Genomic DNA, 20,775 nt, shown 5'->3' with positions numbered 1-20,775 from the left:
GCACGCACGCACGCACGCACGCACGCACGCACGCACGCACGCACGCACGCACGCACGCACGCACGCACGCACGCACGCACGCACGCACGCACGCACGCACGCACGCACGCACGCACGCACGCACGCACGCACGCACGCACGCACGCACGCACGCACGCACGCACGCACGCACGCACGCACGCACGCACGCACGCACGCACGCACGCACGCACGCACGCACGCACGCACGCACGCACGCACGCACGCACGCACGCACGCACGCACGCACGCACGCACGCACGCACGCACGCACGCACGCACGCACGCACGCACGCACGCACGCACGCACGCACGCACGCACGCACGCACGCACGCACGCACGCACGCACGCACGCACGCACGCACGCACGCACGCACGCACGCACGCACGCACGCACGCACGCACGCACGCACGCACGCACGCACGCACGCACGCACGCACGCACGCACGCACGCACGCACGCACGCACGCACGCACGCACGCACGCACGCACGCACGCACGCACGCACGCACGCACGCACGCACGCACGCACGCACGCACGCACGCACGCACGCACGCACGCACGCACGCACGCACGCACGCACGCACGCACGCACGCACGCACGCACGCACGCACGCACGCACGCACGCACGCACGCACGCACGCACGCACGCACGCACGCACGCACGCACGCACGCACGCACGCACGCACGCACGCACGCACGCACGCACGCACGCACGCACGCACGCACGCACGCACGCACGCACGCACGCACGCACGCACGCACGCACGCACGCACGCACGCACGCACGCACGCACGCACGCACGCACGCACGCACGCACGCACGCACGCACGCACGCACGCACGCACGCACGCACGCACGCACGCACGCACGCACGCACGCACGCACGCACGCACGCACGCACGCACGCACGCACGCACGCACGCACGCACGCACGCACGCACGCACGCACGCACGCACGCACGCACGCACGCACGCACGCACGCACGCACGCACGCACGCACGCACGCACGCACGCACGCACGCACGCACGCACGCACGCACGCACGCACGCACGCACGCACGCACGCACGCACGCACGCACGCACGCACGCACGCACGCACGCACGCACGCACGCACGCACGCACGCACGCACGCACGCACGCACGCACGCACGCACGCACGCACGCACGCACGCACGCACGCACGCACGCACGCACGCACGCACGCACGCACGCACGCACGCACGCACGCACGCACGCACGCACGCACGCACGCACGCACGCACGCACGCACGCACGCACGCACGCACGCACGCACGCACGCACGCACGCACGCACGCACGCACGCACGCACGCACGCACGCACGCACGCACGCACGCACGCACGCACGCACGCACGCACGCACGCACGCACGCACGCACGCACGCACGCACGCACGCACGCACGCACGCACGCACGCACGCACGCACGCAAATATGGAATTGTTAATTGCAAATTATATATTTTTTCTTCAAAACAACTATGTGTTTTCTTTACACCAATTGAATCCTCTCATTATTTTGTACATAAAAGTATTAAGGTAAGATAATCGAAAAATGAATATTTTACAAGATATTTTACGGTTTATGTAAAATTAAGAAATTATTTCAAGCCTCATAACTCAAAAAGTACTTAACGAAAAGGTACTTAATTATAGTGTTTTGGAAAGCTCTCGAGATAAGCTACAAGAATATGCAATGACAAATAGTAGGTTCCATTTAAGAAATTGAAGGTGACCTTCATGTGACCTTCAAATAACTCTTCAAGGTCAAACCAATGATACCATCTTATGGCCCCCTCGAAACCATAAAACTTTTGTCTGAAACATTTTTCTCTAAAATGCTTTGTTTCCGAAATAATTGCGTGCGTTAATTAAAATGGCTCACCCTGTATATAAAAAATATAATATTTTACTATTAATATAAGTATAATTTATTACTATAATATATAGTTCCTTTTACTTTCATTTTAGTCGTTAGCATCATATTTATAATACCACTTACCATGTAAAAATGACAGTTATGTGTGTACCAACCATACATATAGTTGCATGAAAATATATTAATTTCACAATAACAATAATATATTATTGGATTTACTAGAACGTTTAATATAGTTAAAATTATTTTTATAATAACTGTTTGTAACTACTATATAGTTGAGTATAATTAACCATTCATGATGATTATTTTATTGTAGATCAGTATTTCTAATATAGGCACAAAAGTGTAAAAGGATGAAAAAGTAATTTTTTAAAGAATATTTATTTGATTTTTTGATACAAAATGTAGATACAAAATGGTTTTTTACATACATTTATTGTATTTTTTTACATATATTATTTTTTTACATATATATAATTCAATAATATAACATTTGCACATATCTTTTAGTTTTCTTTTTTAAATTAACTTTGATATATACTTTAAAATACACATTACACATATCGAAATTTATAGTTATGTTTTTTCTGAAATATATATAAGTGTGTATACTTTAACTATACTTAACTATGTAAACTTATGAAAGCTTATCATTATGTTTATCAAAGTACATTACAAATATTTTGCTATTATGAATTAGAAATTACATGGAGTATATAGAAGTTGTGTATAGAAATTACATAGATTAGAGTATAAAATATACAAACATCAAACATAAACTTAATATTATATTGAAAAATATAACATATGAAACCAAGAAATAAAATAAATATTTATATAGTAAAAAAAATTTGTTTTTGTCAAAATTTTAAGTAATTACTTAAATATATATACTCTATATTTATCTTAATAACTAATATAACATTTACCATCTGCCTTTTGAATTAATGTATATGTTTTAAAATGAACTATACAATCAAAATTTATGTTTTCATATTTTTTTGAAATATTTATAGCATAAGCTTGATAATGATTATCAAAGTACGTTGCAAACAAATATTTTACAGTAGCTATAAAATTTGATGGCGATGCTAAAGATGCATTTATGTTACTTGTGAAAATATCTGCAATTTCTGCAAATAAAGGAAAATCGTCGTTATCAATTCCTATTAAGACAATCGATCCTCTTTTAATTGTTACGTTTCCAAAAGAAATACTTTTCAACTGAGTGCAATTTTTTAATGACACTTTTTTATGAGAAACTAATGAATTACTTCTTTTATATGTCACATAAGGTAAATTATTTGATTGCAATTTTATTAATAAATTGCTTAACATTATTTGATGATTAATTGCAATACTGTGACATATATTTATCTTACTAGTAATTGCACGAGCATATTGTTTTAAGTGCCGATGTTTAGCTTCAAACCTCATGCACCAAAGAGAACGAAGCGGTCCAACAATTTTCATTATTCGAGGATAATGCACCATTAGATGATGTTTAGGTTTCAAAGATTCTCCAAACAAATCAATGTATAACATATGATGTTCATTAATCAAGCTTTCTAATAAATCTGCTGTTGATTCAGTAATACTGTAAGTACTGAAGTGTAATGGAAACGATTTTTCGTAACAATATAAAGAGTTCCCAATGTCTATCACTAGAATTAGTTATGAGATCAGCAAATATTAAACCAGCATTTAATACAAAACTTAACATTTCGGAAGCAGATATTTTAATGAATTTGTTAAGCAATTGTGAATTTGAAATTGCAGGAGGACGACTTGACATCGGATCAAAATTAAAAAATTGCAAACGCCAGTTCAAAGTTTCTAAAGTGAAATATTGTTGCTCTATAATACAATAATACAAAATATAACTAATTTCATATACACACACGCCTTCCAATAGATCATGCATAATATCAACGCTATAATTTTCAACTGCATGAAAATTATTTAAAATATTAAATGCGCAATTTTCTTTTATGCCTGTGACGGTTACATTGTTAATTGTTATATCTTCTGCGTAATTTACTTTATTACGTAATGCATTGATGTCTTCGCTATATAACTTACGAGATATATTTTTAGATACTTTACAAAATCGACACCACTGTCAGCAGAGAAACTTTCGACAAATCCTAAGATGCCATTTAATCCCAAATTATCGCCGATTATTAATGCAAGTTTAAAGTAAATTTGAATATTTGTAGATTCTATCATTAATTGAATACCTTCTGTTTCTGGGATGATTAATTCATTAATTAAGTATGAATAAATCTGTTTCTTAGAAAACATTTTTGAATCACTAGCATGATATAATTGAGCAAGAAATATATTATCTAATCTTGAATATAATTCTGGTGGTAAACATGGTATTGAGATATACATTCCACATAATTTATAAATACCTGCATGTGATCCAAGTGGATTTGCTATTTCGAAAGCATCTTCATATAAAAACAAAGGAATAGTTATTGATGTATTATCTGAGATTTTTGATTTCCAAAAATTAGTTTGTATAATGTTATAAATTTCATTATTATCTTTATTTAATGTATCGATATACTTACACGTTTTCTCAAATACATCGCTTATTTCGAAAAATGCTTTTAGTACTTCTTTTAATGATATTAGTTGTCCATATATATTTTCAGTTTTTAATGCATTTTCACTTCTTACATCCATGGTTCCGAAAAATATTCGTCTAGGTTTAATGTAATATCCAAGATTAATTAATAACTTATTTCGCTTATATTCACTATCAAGTTCGCTAAAAACATTTTGCAAGATTTCGAATTTCTGGACTATATGATTTAAATTTGGTGATTCCGTAAAAGATATCATTTGTTTTAAATCATTTACGTAACTTGTATTAAGAAATAAATGGAATACACGTGTAATTCGATTAATTTGTATTCGAGATAACGTAGCATCCGAATGTAGCGAAGAAATCATTTTTAGTGCAAGTATACGAAGATCGGTCTGCGCAGTATTTAAGTTTTGATCATAAATTATATTGCTGTTTTCATTGTTAGATTTTGCATCATCAGAAATGTTTAGTATTTCGACACTTGTTTTGTTTAAATTTGATATTTTATTGGATATTTTACATTCTAATTTGGTTTCATTATAAATGTCTACCTGTTTTATATTTGTAGCTGGTTTTCGAGATATTTCTGATTCTAATATTGCTCTTGTAAAATGCTTGCAACGTCTTTGATGCTGATTAAGCATCTTATTATCTGAGTAGGAACGATGACAATTTTTAAACTGACAAATATACTTAACATAACTCAAATGTGTATCATGTTCAAATCGCATATGTAATTTCAAGTATCTTTTAGGGAAAGTATTAGAACAAATTTGACACTTTAGCATTTTTAAGAATGTATGTCTAATAGCAAGTAAAGTATAAGTGTTTTATATTTTTTAAATATTAGTCACACACACATAATTCTATAAATTATATAATATATATTGATTATAGAAATCAGTGAACTTATGGTTCCTTAATTATAGTAATTGTCACTTTCACTCATTCGAAACAGACATCAGTTCTTGTAGTTCATTCCAAACAATGTCCACAGAAACAAAACTTTTAGTATATTTTGCATTAATAATACCGTATATAAAATATTGTAAAAAATACCATACGAGTTCAGAATCTACTGGATACTTTGCATCTAGCGCAAAAAAAACTTGGAAGCATAAGTTCACTGCATTGAGCAGACTTGTTGATTCATATTTAATGTTATTTATAATAACATAAAAAGCAGTTAAATTTACAATAGAACCAATTGCAACTATCATTGGCTGTAGTGTCAATCCAAAAGTTTTTCTTTCCGTTTTTGTAACTTAGGTTTCAATTCTGCTATACTCTTAAAAAAATAAAATAACAATCGATAAACTTATGCATGTGTGTGTGTGTGTGTTATGAATAATAATTGTTCGAAAATCATAAAATTCATCCCGGATTAAATTTCTCAGAATATTTCAAATAATGTTCTATAATTCGAGAATTCAATTTAACGGGCGTCAGGAATCTTCTCGAGCTTTCGATCCTTCACAAAAACGCGACCGTTCCCGGTATCTCGCATTTTTTCATCGATCGAGAAACGCTGATCATAAACATTCGCAATAATAAAGCAACCGTCGACAAAATCAGGGAGGCGTGTGAGCATGCGCGCCCATACGTCACGATCAGCTGATTGCCAATCAGCTGATAGAAAAAGTTGCGCGCATGACAACTAAAGAATTGTCTACCTCAGACCTCATCGGCGGCCAATTACGCGCGGCGCCCTGAGGTCACCGCTAAACAATTAAACTTATTGGCCCACGTCGCAAAGGGGCACCTCAATAAAAGACGCGATTACCGAGAAACGAGCGAAGTCTCGCACTTTTCGTTAAACCGCACTTTTCGCTAAACCGCTTCGCTTTGTTAAACCGCTATTCTGTTATACGACCGCTTACTCACTCGGACTTCCGCTATCTTTTCTGATAAAACGCAAATCAAACCGCTTATAACGACCGCTATTCCGCTTTGACTACGATTAACCGCATACGCATTCGAAAACCGCTTGCACTATCGCAATCTCGCTACACCGCTCGCGATACCGCTCGCGAAAACTGCTCTCACTGTGAACTTCCGCTGTCTTATTCTCGCAATCACTGCACTGAACACTTGTTTTTTATTCTTGACATTAATAAACGTCTGTTTTGAGTGTGAACGTGGCGCGCACTTTTTCACTTAAAGGCCTTTCGTTCCTATCGTCGCACTGTCGGATTCCGCTCGCGAACAATAATATAATTTTCTAAAATATGTTAGAAAATTTTTACTTACAGGAATTCGGCAGATAAAACTTTGCGATATTTCTATTTTAGAAGGTTTCCATCTTTTTTTGTTGCCCGTTTTAACATTACATGGTTGAAATAAATAAGGCAATATAAGAAGACTTAATGTATCGAGAGGTATATCTGAAATTAACATATAAATAGTGTTATATATATATATATATATATATATATATATATACAGGGTGTCCAAAAAGTTTCGATACAGCTGAATAACTCCCAAGATAAAGTATTTTCCAAAAATGTTAAGGTCATTCTTGTAGTAACTTTCAACGAGGAATTCAATGGTGACCTTGGTTTTGAACTTGACGATGACCTTCAAGGTTATTTCAAGGTCAACTTTATTTTTTTAAACAGAAACCCCCTTTTTTGATGTCGGCAATCGAAAGAGCGGGAAATTTTACGTCCAAAAATGTTCTCAGTTCATAGGTCAGGTGTGACCTTGACGATCACTGAAAGGTCATTTAAACTTGAACAAGGTCTGGATACCTCTGAGAAGCGTAGCTTCTGGAAATGATTCAAACTTACCTTAGTAATTTATTTGAATAAAGTGCATTCAGTAGTAACCTCAGACTCGACCTTACCGCTGACCTTCAAGTTCTTTTCCCATTAGAATATTAGATTTACCCCAAAACGTGAGAGGCAAGGGGACTCACGATAATCAAGCACCCCAAAACGTGAGAGGCAAGGGGACTCACGATAATTAAGCACCCCAAAGGGAATAAAATTTACTACGTCCACGTCGTTGTTCCTGGATAACGCTAAAAGTAAATCTAATATTCTAATGGGAAAAAAACTTGAAGGTCAGCGGCAAGGTCAAGTCTGAGGTTACTACTGAATGCACTTTGTTCAAATAAATTACTAAGGTAAGTTTGAATCATTTCCAGAAGCTATGCTTCTCAGAGGTATCCAGACCTTGTTCAAGTTTAAATGACCTTTCAGTGACCGTCAAGGTCACACCTGACCTATGAACTGAGAACATTTTTGGACGTAAAATTTCCCGCTCTTTCGATTGCCGACATCAAAAAAGGGGGTTTCTGTTTAAAAAAATAAAGTTGACTTTGAAATAACCTTGAAGGTCATCGTCAAGTTAAAAACCAAGGTCACCATTGAATTCCTCGTTGAAAGTTACTACAAGAATGACCTTAACATTTTTGGAAAATACTTTATCTTGGGAGTTATTCAGCTGTACCGGAACTTTTTGGACACCCTGTATATATATATATAATGTTCATTTTATATATATATATATATATATATATATATATAATGTTCATTTTATATATGTATATATACACGGTGAGTCATTTTAATCCATAATCCCAATTATCTCGTTGGCAAAGCATGACAGAGAAAAAATTTTCCCACAAAAGTTGTTTGTTTCTTTGGGGGCCATAAGATGGCACCATTGGTTTGACCTTGAAGAGTCATTTGAAGGTCACGTGAAGGTCACCTTCAATTTCTTAAATGGAACCTACATTTTCTCATTACACATTCTTGTAGCTTATCTCGAGAGCTTTCCAAAACACTATAATTAAGTATTTTTTCATTAAGTACTTTTCGAGTTATGAGGCTTGAAATTACCCGACATCAGCCGAACCCAGGATGCACCGTCGAGGAGGTTGTCAAAAGGATTTAGCATCCCATTTTTTTTGTGTGTTCTTTGTGTTTTTTTGTGTTTTTTGTGTTTTTCTGTATTTTTTTTGTTTCTTTTTTGTTATTTCTATGTTATTTGAATTGTAAACTCCCTTGCCCCTCACGTATAAGGTGCTCAATTGCGATGAGACTTCCAATCTTTATGCAATATTTATTTGAGTTAACCACGGATTAATTGTTCAAAATTATCGCCGTTTTGTTGGATACAAAGATCAAGTCGTACCCTGAATTGTCTTATTGTTCCAAGTAAAACATCTCGAGGTATTGCTGCACAAGCTATACGAATGCGTTCCATCATATTATCTCTCGTTGTTGGCCGTTGAGCATAAACAGCGTTCTTAAGATATCCCCATAAGTAAAAATCTGGAGAAGTTAGGTCAGGTGAACGAGGAGGCCATGCAACAGGACCACCTCGTCCGACCCACTTGCCATTGTAATGGGTATTTAAATAATTGCGAACAATGTGTGCATAATGCGGCGGTGCTCCATCTAATTGGATCCACATCTTTAGCCTTGTTGCTAAGTCCACATTTTCTAGTAATTGTGGTAAAATGTCTCTAAGCAAACTTAAAAAGTTTTGCCTATTCACGTTCTCTTCAAAGAAATAAGGACCAATCAAATAGCCATTGACGATTCCACACCAGACCATAAGACTCCAGCGGTGTTGATTGTCTATGGACCTGAACCAGTGAGGATTTTCATCTGACCAATAATGGCAATTATGTCTATTCAATTCTCCAGTATTTTTAAATGTTGACTCATCTGAAAAAAGAACATACCTGAAAAAGTCTTGATCTTGTTGAATCATTCGCATTGCCCATCGACAAAAACGTACACGTAAAATCATATCATTTAGGGTTAACTGTTGAGTTAATGTAATGTGATAAGCGTGATATCTTCTCGCTCTCAATATTCGCGATACTGTTGGTTGAGGTATGCCTATTTCTCTTTCTATTTGTCGAGTACTAATGTGAGGATCAAGATGAATATTCGCTAAAATGGTAATAACACGCGGATCATTTTCGTCGTATTCGTGGTGTCGGCGTTGACGAACAAGAGCTCCATTTCGAGCTCTCTGAACGAGGGTTTGAATTGTGACATTATTGGGGTGTCTCCTATTGGGGTAGCGTTCTGCATAAAGTCTTGCAGCTGCTGCATAATTGTTTTGACTTTGTCCTAAAATCATTATCATATCAACAATGTCGTTGGCACGATAATCAGCCATGTTCCAATTCAAAAAATTTGTTTGAAAAAGGTAAATTGGAAAACAGACTTTTTTTCAATAGAAAATGACGATGCACAAAAAAGTAAACTTTTTGAAAAAAACAACGATATACCAGTTATTCTGCACCTAACTGAGATTTACCACCAAGCGTTATAAGTAGTTAGTAAAATTTTACTTTTTTGTGCATCGTCATTTTCTATTGAAAAAAAGTCTGTTTTCCAATTTACCTTTTTCAAACAAATTTTTTGAATTGGAACATGGCTGATTATCGTGCCAACGACATTGTTGATATGATAATGATTTTAGGACAAAGTCAAAACAATTATGCAGCAGCTGCAAGACTTTATGCAGAACGCTACCCCAATAGGAGACACCCCAATAATGTCACAATTCAAACCCCCGTTCAGAGAGCTCGAAATGGAGCTCTTGTTCGTCAACGCCGACACCACGAATACGACGAAAATGATCCGCGTGTTATTACCATTTTAGCGAATATTCATCTTGATCCTCACATTAGTACTCGACAAATAGAAAGAGAAATAGGCATACCTCAAGCAACAGTATCGCGAATATTGAGAGCGAGAAGATATCACGCTTATCACATTACATTAACTCAACAGTTAACCCCAAATGATTTTGCGTGTACGTTTTTGTCGATGGGCAATGCGAATGATTCAACAAGATCAAGACTTTTTCAGGTATGTTCTTTTTTCAGATGAGTCAACATTTAAAAATACTGGAGAATTGAATAGACATAATTGCCATTATTGGTCAGATGAAAATCCTCACTGGTTCAGGTCCATAGACAATCAACACCGCTGGAGTCTTATGGTCTGGTGTGGAATCGTCAATGGCTATTTGATTGGTCCTTATTTCTTTGAAGAGAACGTGAATAGGCAAAACTTTTTAAGTTTGCTTAGAGACATTTTACCACAATTACTAGAAAATGTGGACTTAGCAACAAGGCTAAGGATGTGGATCCAATTAAATGGAGCACCGCCGCATTATGCACACATTGTTCGCAATTATTTAAATACCCATTACAATGGCAAGTGGATCGGACGAGGTGGTCCTGTTGCATGGCCTCCTCGTTCACCTGACCTAACTTCTCCAGATTTTTACTTATGGGGATATCTTAAGAACGCTGTTTATGCTCAACGGCCAATAACGAGAGATAATATGATGGAACGCATTCGTATAGCTTGTGCAGCAATACCTCGAGATGTTTTACTTGGAACAATAAGACAATTCAGGGTACGACTTGATCTTTGTATCCAACAAAACGGCGATAATTTTGAACAATTAATCCGTGGTTAACTCAAGTAAATATTGCATAAAGATTGGAAGTCTCATCGCAATTGAGCACTTTATACGTGAGGGGCAAGGGAGTTTACAATTCAAATAACATAAAAATAACAAAAAAAAACAAAAACAAAAAAAAATACAGAAAAACACAAAAAAACAAAGAACACACAAAAAAAAATGGGATGCTAAATCCTTTTGACAACCTCCTTGACGGTGCATCCTGGGTTCGGCTGATGTCAAGGGTAATTCCAAGCCTCATAACTCGAAAAGTACTTAATGAAAAAATACTTAATTATAATGTTTTGGAAAGCTCTCGAGATAAGCTACAAGAATATGTAATGAGAAAATGTAGGTTCCATTTAAGAAATTGAAGGTGACCTTCACGTGACTCTTCAAGGTCAAACCAATGGTGGCCCCCTTATGGCCCCCAAAGAAACAAACAACTTTTGTGGGAAAATTTTTTCTCTGTCATGCTTTGCCAACGAGATAATTGGGATTATAGATTAAAATGACTCACTGTATATATATATATATATATATATATATATATATATACAATATATAATGAAAAAAATTAAATTTTTTTCGTCTTTCTTCTTCAAAACAAAATCTATTAATCATATTAAACTATTTTATTATTTCATTACTATTACAAACAAAATAAAAATAGAATAGAATATTGCATAACAAAAACATGTAAAAAAGATTCAATAAAAAAATATTTAAAAAAAAAAATCGTTATTTATTTTATATATAAAAAATTAACATCTTTTCGTAAAATTCTGAAAAAAATTAAAAAGTTTTATTATAAATTTAAATTCTAAATATAAAATAAATTTTATTATAAAAACTGTAAGTAAAATTTCTAAGTTTACACTATTTATAATTATAGAAAAATAAAATGAATATAAAATATTTTGTTGCGCATTTAAATCTCCAGAGAAAGATAGGGATGTATGTGGGAGGAGGTCGGACGTGTCTTTACGCCCATTTGATCAACGAGCGACAGAATCCATCCGTGGCAACGGCATTGACGCATATCCTGTGGAAAGAGCATTCACACATTTTTCAGCCTAACGAATAATTGCTAGAAAACAATATTCGCAGACTAGAAAAATATGTGAGGCGCAAGTGGCTGGATCGGGAATCGAACCCGAGTCTTTCGCTTTCCGGGCAACTGCTCTAGACCACTGAGCTATCCAGACCTCACACCTAATGCTGCTTTTTAACACAGTGATATGCGACTCCAGAGCGATGTTGGTATCTTGCTCGATGGATGCAATGCCGATTGCCATGGAGGATCCTTGAAAAGGTCGCTCGCTGACCAAATAAGTGCCGGTGGAGGTATTCGCGTACATGCTGGCTTCCGACTGGCCTTCCGTATAAAACGGCACCGACGAGCACAACGCCGTAGAGTGACCACATCCCCCAAGATCCCTCTAGTATATATTAAAATCCCCACTGTACCAAATAGCAGTGGCGGATGGACCCTAAGATAGGGCCGGGGCAGGCCTCCAGAGAAAGATAGAGATGTATGTGGGAGGAAGTCGGACGTGTCTTTACGCCCATTTGATCAACGAGCGACAGAATCCATCCGTGGCAACGGCATTGACGCATATCCTGTGGAGAGAATATGTAAAAAGAAATTATATGTTTATATATGTATACATATATACCATTCTGTAGCTCGCACAATGATGAGCATACTTCTTTTTTTATAGCGAGTTGTAATACATATGGAGCAACTTCGGGCCACTTTTTAGAAAAAAAACACGACTCTATTCCTGTTTCTATCTCAAAATCAATTTGTAACTGCAATAATTTACAATAATTTATAAAATATATATAAAATATCTCTATAAATTTGATAGAATATTGAAACTTTAAATATAATTACCAGTACAATGCCAATGTAAGTTTTTAAAATAGGATATTCCTCATAATAATCAATAATCGATGATCCTCTATTTCTAGCCTTAAACGTTTCTCTCCAAAGATTTTCGAGATTTGGATCATCCGGTTGAATTGCACGTAATTTAATTAATGTTTCTTGACAGTCAGGAATAGTTTCAATATTTTCATTTTCATCTTTTTTTTCGTGTTGTTGAATATATTTTTTAAGATTATTATACTTGTCCCAAAATTTACCATTAGCAAGACGTTTAAATTTTGCACTAAATGGAACATAATACGTCGATGCCTTTTCGTATTTAAAAACGCTGATTATTTCTGCAGACCATTCTTGAAATTGTTCAGAAGTAATTCTACAATAATTAAAATGAAACAAAATAAAAAAATAAAATAACAAAATATTCGTAAATTGTACAACATTTATGAATTACTTTTTAGATTTGCAAAGAAGTTTATCAATAATTATATGACAAATTTTATTGCGATCTGACGGAGTTAATCGTTCTTGGCTCAAGATTTTCCTACCACAACTTGATTCAGAGAGTAATTTTTTTAGAATCTAGAAGAAAAATATAAAATATATATAAAAATGTTTTTAATTGTATGTGCATTTAAACCTACACTGAATAATATATGCATGATATAATAAACCTTAGTTAAAAACACATAAAACTGAAAAGAATGTATGTTGTTATAAAATTTATATAAAACATTACCTTTCCACGATCTTCAAATGAGCTAATCGAGGAACTACTTCTTATAGTATCCCTATCCGAAGAACTACTTGCTATAGATTCACTTCCACATAATTGATTTGAGAGTTCCTATTATAAATCATATTGTAAATAACTTTTTTTATAATAAAAGTAGAAATAATTAATGCGGAATATACAATTTACAATATATTCAAAAAAGAATCATGATTAATTCAATTTTCGCTTTGTAAAATGTAAAGGAGATAATATAACTACATCTTGTTTAAAAGATAACAGACTTTTGGAATAAATATAAAAATTTTTCAATAATTAAATATAATATAAAAATAAATTTATACTCTCAAATTTGTACGTATAAAAAATTAATATTTAATAATAAAAATTACAAAAATCCAATTAATTTAATAAAACTTAAAAAAACACATGTAGATGCTTCAATAAGATTATTAAGAAAAACAATAAATGATATACTCAAATTGTAATATAATTTCTATATAAATTTCTATATACCAAATATATCCATATATGTTGAATAAAATAAATGTTTCAAAAATTATATTTTTACACACAAATACAATATTAAAAATTATAATATAATTATACCAATATATATCACATACACACACACACACAAAATATTAAGTATAAATAAAATATCACATTTATTTGAATAAATATACAAAATATATAAAATATTAAAAGATTCTAAATTATTTAAAAGAATAACAAATAGACTGTAATTTTTAGAAAAGAAATATTTAAATTTTATATTAAAATTAAGATATTGCAAGTATAAAATATTTTCTATTAATTTGAATGCAAATATAAAGAGATTTATAATATAATTTTACAATTTTCAACAAAACTAAATATATTGTATATATATATATATATATATATATATATATATATATAATGTTAAATAAAATTTATACTTATAATTGTTTATAGAAATTCGACAAAAGAAACTTCTAGATTTAATAAATTTATAAAAAGCCGTAAAAGAGAGCATAAAGTTTTAGTCCAAAAAATAACAATTTCTACTACTTTCCACAAAAATAAAATTACGTAATACGAAAAATATCTTACCACATCTAAATTTTCATTTTCCCTTTCAAGCAACTTCTTCCGATTTCGAAGAAAATAAAAACGCTTTCCAATTATAGGAATTAATTCTTTAATCATAGAGTCTGACATATGTAAAAATGCCTGTTTATCAACAGCTTCTACACATGATAAATTTGAAAATCTTTTGAAAGAAACGACAGCAAAATTCAACAAAGACATCTCAAAGAACGACAGCAAAATTCAACAAAGACTTCTCAAAGAACGACAGCAAAATTTAACAAAGACATGTTCATCTAGAGAATCGGATTTGTATCGAATAGAAACTGAACTTGAAAGATACAACATTGAACAAAAAAGACTTAATAGAAAAATAAATGTATTACAATTTTGGGATGAAAAGAAACAAAATCAACCCGAATTATATAAATTAGCAATGACTGTTCTAGCTGTACCTGCCACTCAAGTCAGTGTAGAACGATTATTCTCTGGATTAAAATTCATTTTGTCTCCATTGCGGAGACAAAATGAATTTGATATCGGTGAAGATATTTTAGAAAACCAATTGCTTGTTAGAGCTAACAGAATATTTTGTCATGAAAAAGAGACGTAAGTTTTTTTCAGTTCATTTGTTAATAGTTAATATTATGTAAAAGTAAATACACACACACATATACATACATACATACATATATGTATATATATATATATATATATATATATATATATATATATATATAAAATAAGTTCTTTCTTCTTATTTGTAATTTAAATGTTTCAGAAAATCACATATAAAAGAAAAAAGACCATTGTCATTAAATACAAACAAATGTGTAGTTCCAAAGATGTTAAACATAAAAAATGCCAATTCTAGATAATTAACGATAAAAATTGGGATTTTAGTCCGATTTCAGTCGGCGCATATACAGGGTGATCCAGAATAAACGTTTGTCTTTAAAAAAATAAATTGTCGAGTCTATTCTAAGACGATTTTCCCTTTACCAAAATTGTCTACGAGGCTTAGTTTTTAAATTATTAAATAAAATAGTTTGCGAATTACGGAACGAGTACAAGAGGTAGACAGGGACGGCGCAACTCATCGTCCGATACAGGCGATCATGTGGGGCGCTCGACGCGATCAGCTGATTGCTGCACACGATGAGTGTAACAATCAGTGTGTGTGGTGTATTTATGCACGCGTATCCACACATGCACCGTACTCTCTCTCTTTCTCTCTCTCTCTCTCCCTCTTTCTCTCTCACTCTCTCACTCACTCACTCACTCACTTATTCTTACCTTAATAATGAGATTCTTCATACTGCTGATAAATAGCAGTGCCCAGTGTGTTGCACGATAATAATCGTCGTCGACGAGACGTCGTTTCTTCAACACGCAGTCTGACACATCGTCAAATAAGCGAAGTTTTTTCTTTCATCACTTTCAACACTTTTACAAATTTACTCGCGCACTTAATCACTCACGATTGATAAAAGGAGGAATTTACCAACGGTTACGGTACGAATTTAATAAACGGTTAACGCATTTAATTATTAATTACACACTCGATTAAAGAAACGCGTTAACAGAACGCGATACTCGATGCAAAGCGCGCGACGCGACGACCGACGACAAGCAGGTCAAATTAGTACTAGCGCCTCTAGCGCTGCCAAACATAAACGTGTAGCATTACGCGCTAGTACTAACCTGACCTGCTTGTCGTCGGTCGTCGCGTCGCGCGCTTTGCATCGAGTATCGCGTTCTGTTAACGCGTTTCTTTAATCGAGTGTGTAATTAATAATTAAATGCGTTAACCGTTTATTAAATTCGTACCGTAACCGTTGGTAAATTCCTCCTTTTATCAATCGTGAGTGATTAAGTGCGCGAGTAAATTTGTAAAAGTGTCGAAAGTGATGAAAGAAAAAACTTCGCTTATTTGACGATGTGTCAGACTGCGTGTTGAAGAAACGACGTCTCGTCGACGACGATTATTATCGTGCAACACACTGGGCACTGCTATTTATCAGCAGTATGAAGAATCTCATTATTAAGGTAAGAATAAGTGAGTGAGTGAGTGAGTGAGAGAGTGAGAGAGAAAGAGGGAGAGAGAGAGAGAGAAAGAGAGAGAGTACGGTGCATGTGTGGATACGCGTGCATAAATACACCACACACACTGATTGTTACACTCATCGTGTGCAGCAATCAGCTGATCGCGTCGAGCGCCCCACATGATCGCCTGTATCGAACGTGAGTTGCGCCGTCCCTGTCTACCTCTTGTACTCGTTCCGTAATTCGCAAACTATTTTATTTAATAATTTAAAAACTAAGCCTCGTAGACAATTTTGGTAAAGGGAAAATCGTCTTAGAATAGACTCGACAATTTATTTTTTTAAAGACGAACGTTTGTTCTGGATCACCCTGTATACTAACTTTGTTGATGAGCACGCGAATATCGCCAAAATTTTTGTAACTTACCTGTAGTGAGAATTTATTTCTTAAGTTAGTTTATTTATTCTTATTATTGTGTTGTTTTTGCGATTATTTGTTGCCTCTCTTTCTCTTTCTACGGACTCGTTCAAACATTATTATTCACGCATTGATACTGCAATATTATTTACGATAATTCGTAGCATCGAAATGTGTCACATAATTCAGATAAAATTCTGTTAAATATTTTTATAAAAATTACTTTTGAAGATACGATTCTATGATTTTTCGTCTATCCTAAGCTTATGATAGATGTATTGCTATTTAGTTAGCTGTTATAAGTTTCAAGTGATCAGATTCGCGATCATAAGTCTGTCGGTTTGAGCCTAGTTAATCCAAATGATAATTTTATAGTACAATCTAGCGGAATGGTAATTTGAATAATAATTTTATTGTCTAGAAGTCTAGAGTGCACTATAGAATAGAACACTAATTTGAAGTATGCCTGTGCGTTGAGTGGATTTGCAATTCGACACACTCGTCTGCGCAGATGTTGCGCAAATGACAACATTTATAACTTGACATTTATAATGCGCTGCAAATAAAATGATCTCACTTGATTCGTGATATCGCGAAGAAGTTATTTTTTTATTAAGTTATCTTTATTAAAAAGTTAAAAGACCTTATATTTAATTAACTTAATTTCTCTCTAAATTTTATTATAGAAAATGCTTAATTTTTTTATAATATGTTTTCAGAAATATTATATGTATATGCATAAAATAAAACATTATATTAAATAATATAACTTTTAATTTTTATTTCTCGTCACCTGCACATATACAATTTAATAAATATTAAAAAAGTCATTTTATTAAATTTATCATTACACTTTAAACTAGGGATGGGCAAAAATCACTCGATTATTTGAATATCGGTGCTTTTTTTAGTAAGAAATCGATTATTTATCCGATGCTTTTATGTTCGATTAATTGTTATATCGATATTTTTTCTTCTCGATGTTACTAAATTTATCACTAGATTTTACTAACATAACTTTTCGTAAGGTTACGTTAAAAAACGGTAGAGTAGCATATTAAACAATCAAAACGCTTCGAAGCATTCTCAGCGTCTTCTTGACCGCAGCCCTTATATGCTTTTAGGCCGGTATTACGTTTGTCGTACGACATATTGGTCCATATTCTGAATCCTCTTTTATCGATAAAAGTGCCTCTAAAAGTGGCTTATAAGCCTTCTGATTGGCTATAAGCCACTTTTAGAGGCACTTTTATCGATAAAAGAGGATTCAGAATATGGACCATTGGGTGCATCCAGAAGCACAACCGCTCACTGAGCGGCTAAGTAGCAATTGAATGTGATTGGTTTCTATCTTTGAATTCACCAATCACATTCGAGTGCTACTTAGCCGCTCAGTGAGCGGTTGTGCTTCTGGATGCACCCATTTTCTCAACGTATTAATTGGCTGCTTTCTATGGACTCGAGAAATTTTTTGTCCAATAGCCAATCAATACACTTGAAAAATTCGTCATACGACAAATGTAATATCAACCTTAAAAGTAGATTATTTCTGGTATGATATTTCTGGTATCCTTATATATATAAAATAAAATAAATGATATTATATATGTAAAAAGCATTATATAAGAAAGCTAAGTGTAAGAAAAAATGTAAATTGATATTTTTTTACTTATGCAATACATATTATATTATATATCTTATCATAGCTGATATACATCAAATATATATCTTACTACACATTCTAACGTTTTTGTTTTATAAAATTATTTATCTCCTTTCTCTAATTTCTATTTAATTCTATTCCCAAAATTATTTATTTTGTATGATATCTCTATATGTATATATATTCTTATGTAATATATATATGTGTGTGTGTGCGTGTGTGTGTATTCTTATAACTGATGATTATTAATGATATTATTTTTATATAATGCCATTAATTTAATATTAAAAAATACGAAATAATCGATTATTATCGATTTTTTCAGTCATAATCGATTTTAAAAAAACCGTTATTTTTGAAAATCGATTATTTGAATGTCGATGCTTTTTTTAAACATCGCCCATCCCTACTTTAAACTCTTTCGGTACAAGTAACTATAACCGAAAAAAAAGTTAAAAAAAACCGTAATTTTTTCGGTTTCGGTTTTGTTCACTGGTCAAGAAACCGAAACTGAAACTGAAACACTTATTCGATGTTTTATTAAACCGTAACCGGAACCGAACTGAAAAAAGCTTTCGGTCCAGGTCCCTGGTTATTTGTATTAAACAATTTAATTAATCAACTGTTTGGTTCGCGTATAGATTAATAATTAATAATGGATTAGTTATATAGAATGTCTCATTTTAAACAATCCACTGAAATATGTAATACAGAATATATTAAATTTAAACAATGTATCCTGTTTTTTAATAAAAATATTTTTGCTGCAATCTTAAACACATTATATAAATAAAATAATCACAAGAGAACAAACAAGAGAATAACTTTCTGCGCAGCTATATAATTATGATTATATGATATTTTTGCATATAAATAATTAATAAGAGTGAATACTAGGATTGCGCAACAACATAACATAATGTAAGAGTGAATATTAGAGCTGCGCAGTAACATAACATAACATAATGTAAGAATGAATAATCTTCTGCGAGTCACATAATTATGATTATATAGTATTTCTGCAATCATAAAAGTTTATATATTTGCTGCAATTAGTCAAGAATGATTGTAGAAATATCATGTAATCATAATTATATGGCTACACAGAAGATTATATTCTCTCATATTATGTTATATCACATTATTTATTATTATGACTATGCTGCAAATAAAAATAATTATTATTAATAAATAATACAATAATAATATAACATAATGTGAGAAAGAATCTTCTGCGTAGTTACATAATTATGATTATATAGTATTTCTGCAATCATAGAAGTTTATATATTTGTTGCGTAGCTAAGAATGATTGTAGAAATATCATATAATCATAATTATATGGCTATGCAGAAGATTATTTACTCTCGCATTATGTTATATTATTTATGTAAAAGTTTATATATTTGCAGCATAGTCATAATAATAAATAATGCAACAATAATATAACATAATGTGAGAGAGAGAATCTTCTGCGTAGCCACATAATTGATTATATAGTATTTCTGCAATCATAGAAGTTTATATATTTGCTGCGTAGTCAAGAATGATTGTAGAAATATCATATAATCATAATTATATGGCTATGCAGAAGATTATTTTCTCTCATTATGTTATATTACATTATTTATTAATATGACTTTTATATAAATAAAAGTAATTATTATTAATAATAGAAAGAGAGAAAAGCTTATCTGTTTAGGAACATTTTCTTCAGATATGTCCATATTTTCCATGTTTATTTAAACTTTTTCAATAACTTTATACAACAATTTATTATTAATAATCAACAATAATAATTTGACATGTAGGGTTATGTCAATTATTATTGCCGCTACTATTTCGAGATGTCTCCAAATATATTTCCCTATACGGATGCTTAGAACGAATCTTATTGGTGAATCATTTTTGCTTCTTAGTAGAATAAAGAATGATAATTATATGATCAAAACCATCCTTGGTTAGTAAAAAACTGATGTGCA

The 20,775-nt window shown here is 34.1% G+C and overlaps 2 protein-coding genes across 2 annotated transcripts; both read right to left on the bottom strand.

Moving 5' to 3' along the window:
• Nucleotides 1–2,854: 2,854 nt before the first annotated feature.
• LOC145977274 (uncharacterized) lies at nt 2,855–7,771 on the bottom strand. Its single transcript, XM_083109136.1, has 4 exons — nt 7,725–7,771; nt 3,362–3,535; nt 3,042–3,115; nt 2,855–2,865 (listed from the first exon to the last, which is right to left on the bottom strand). Exons 1-4 carry the CDS (start codon nt 7,769–7,771, stop codon nt 2,855–2,857), a joined length of 306 nt encoding a protein of 101 aa, XP_082965262.1.
• Nucleotides 7,772–8,605: 834 nt separating this feature from the next.
• On the bottom strand, nt 8,606–9,292 carry LOC145977272 (uncharacterized). Its single transcript, XM_083109135.1, has one exon. It carries the CDS (start codon nt 9,290–9,292, stop codon nt 8,606–8,608), a length of 687 nt encoding a protein of 228 aa, XP_082965261.1.
• Nucleotides 9,293–20,775: the final 11,483 nt, after the last annotated feature.

Source organism: Camponotus vicinus, unplaced genomic scaffold, assembly GCF_025532165.1.
Source record: "Camponotus vicinus isolate PSW18456_S1 unplaced genomic scaffold, iyCamVici1.0 SCAF_9, whole genome shotgun sequence".
Classification (NCBI taxonomy): Eukaryota; Metazoa; Arthropoda; class Insecta; order Hymenoptera; family Formicidae; genus Camponotus; species Camponotus vicinus.
The sequence above is the reverse complement of the archived record's forward strand: the minus strand, read 5'-3'. Positions and strand labels throughout refer to the sequence as shown.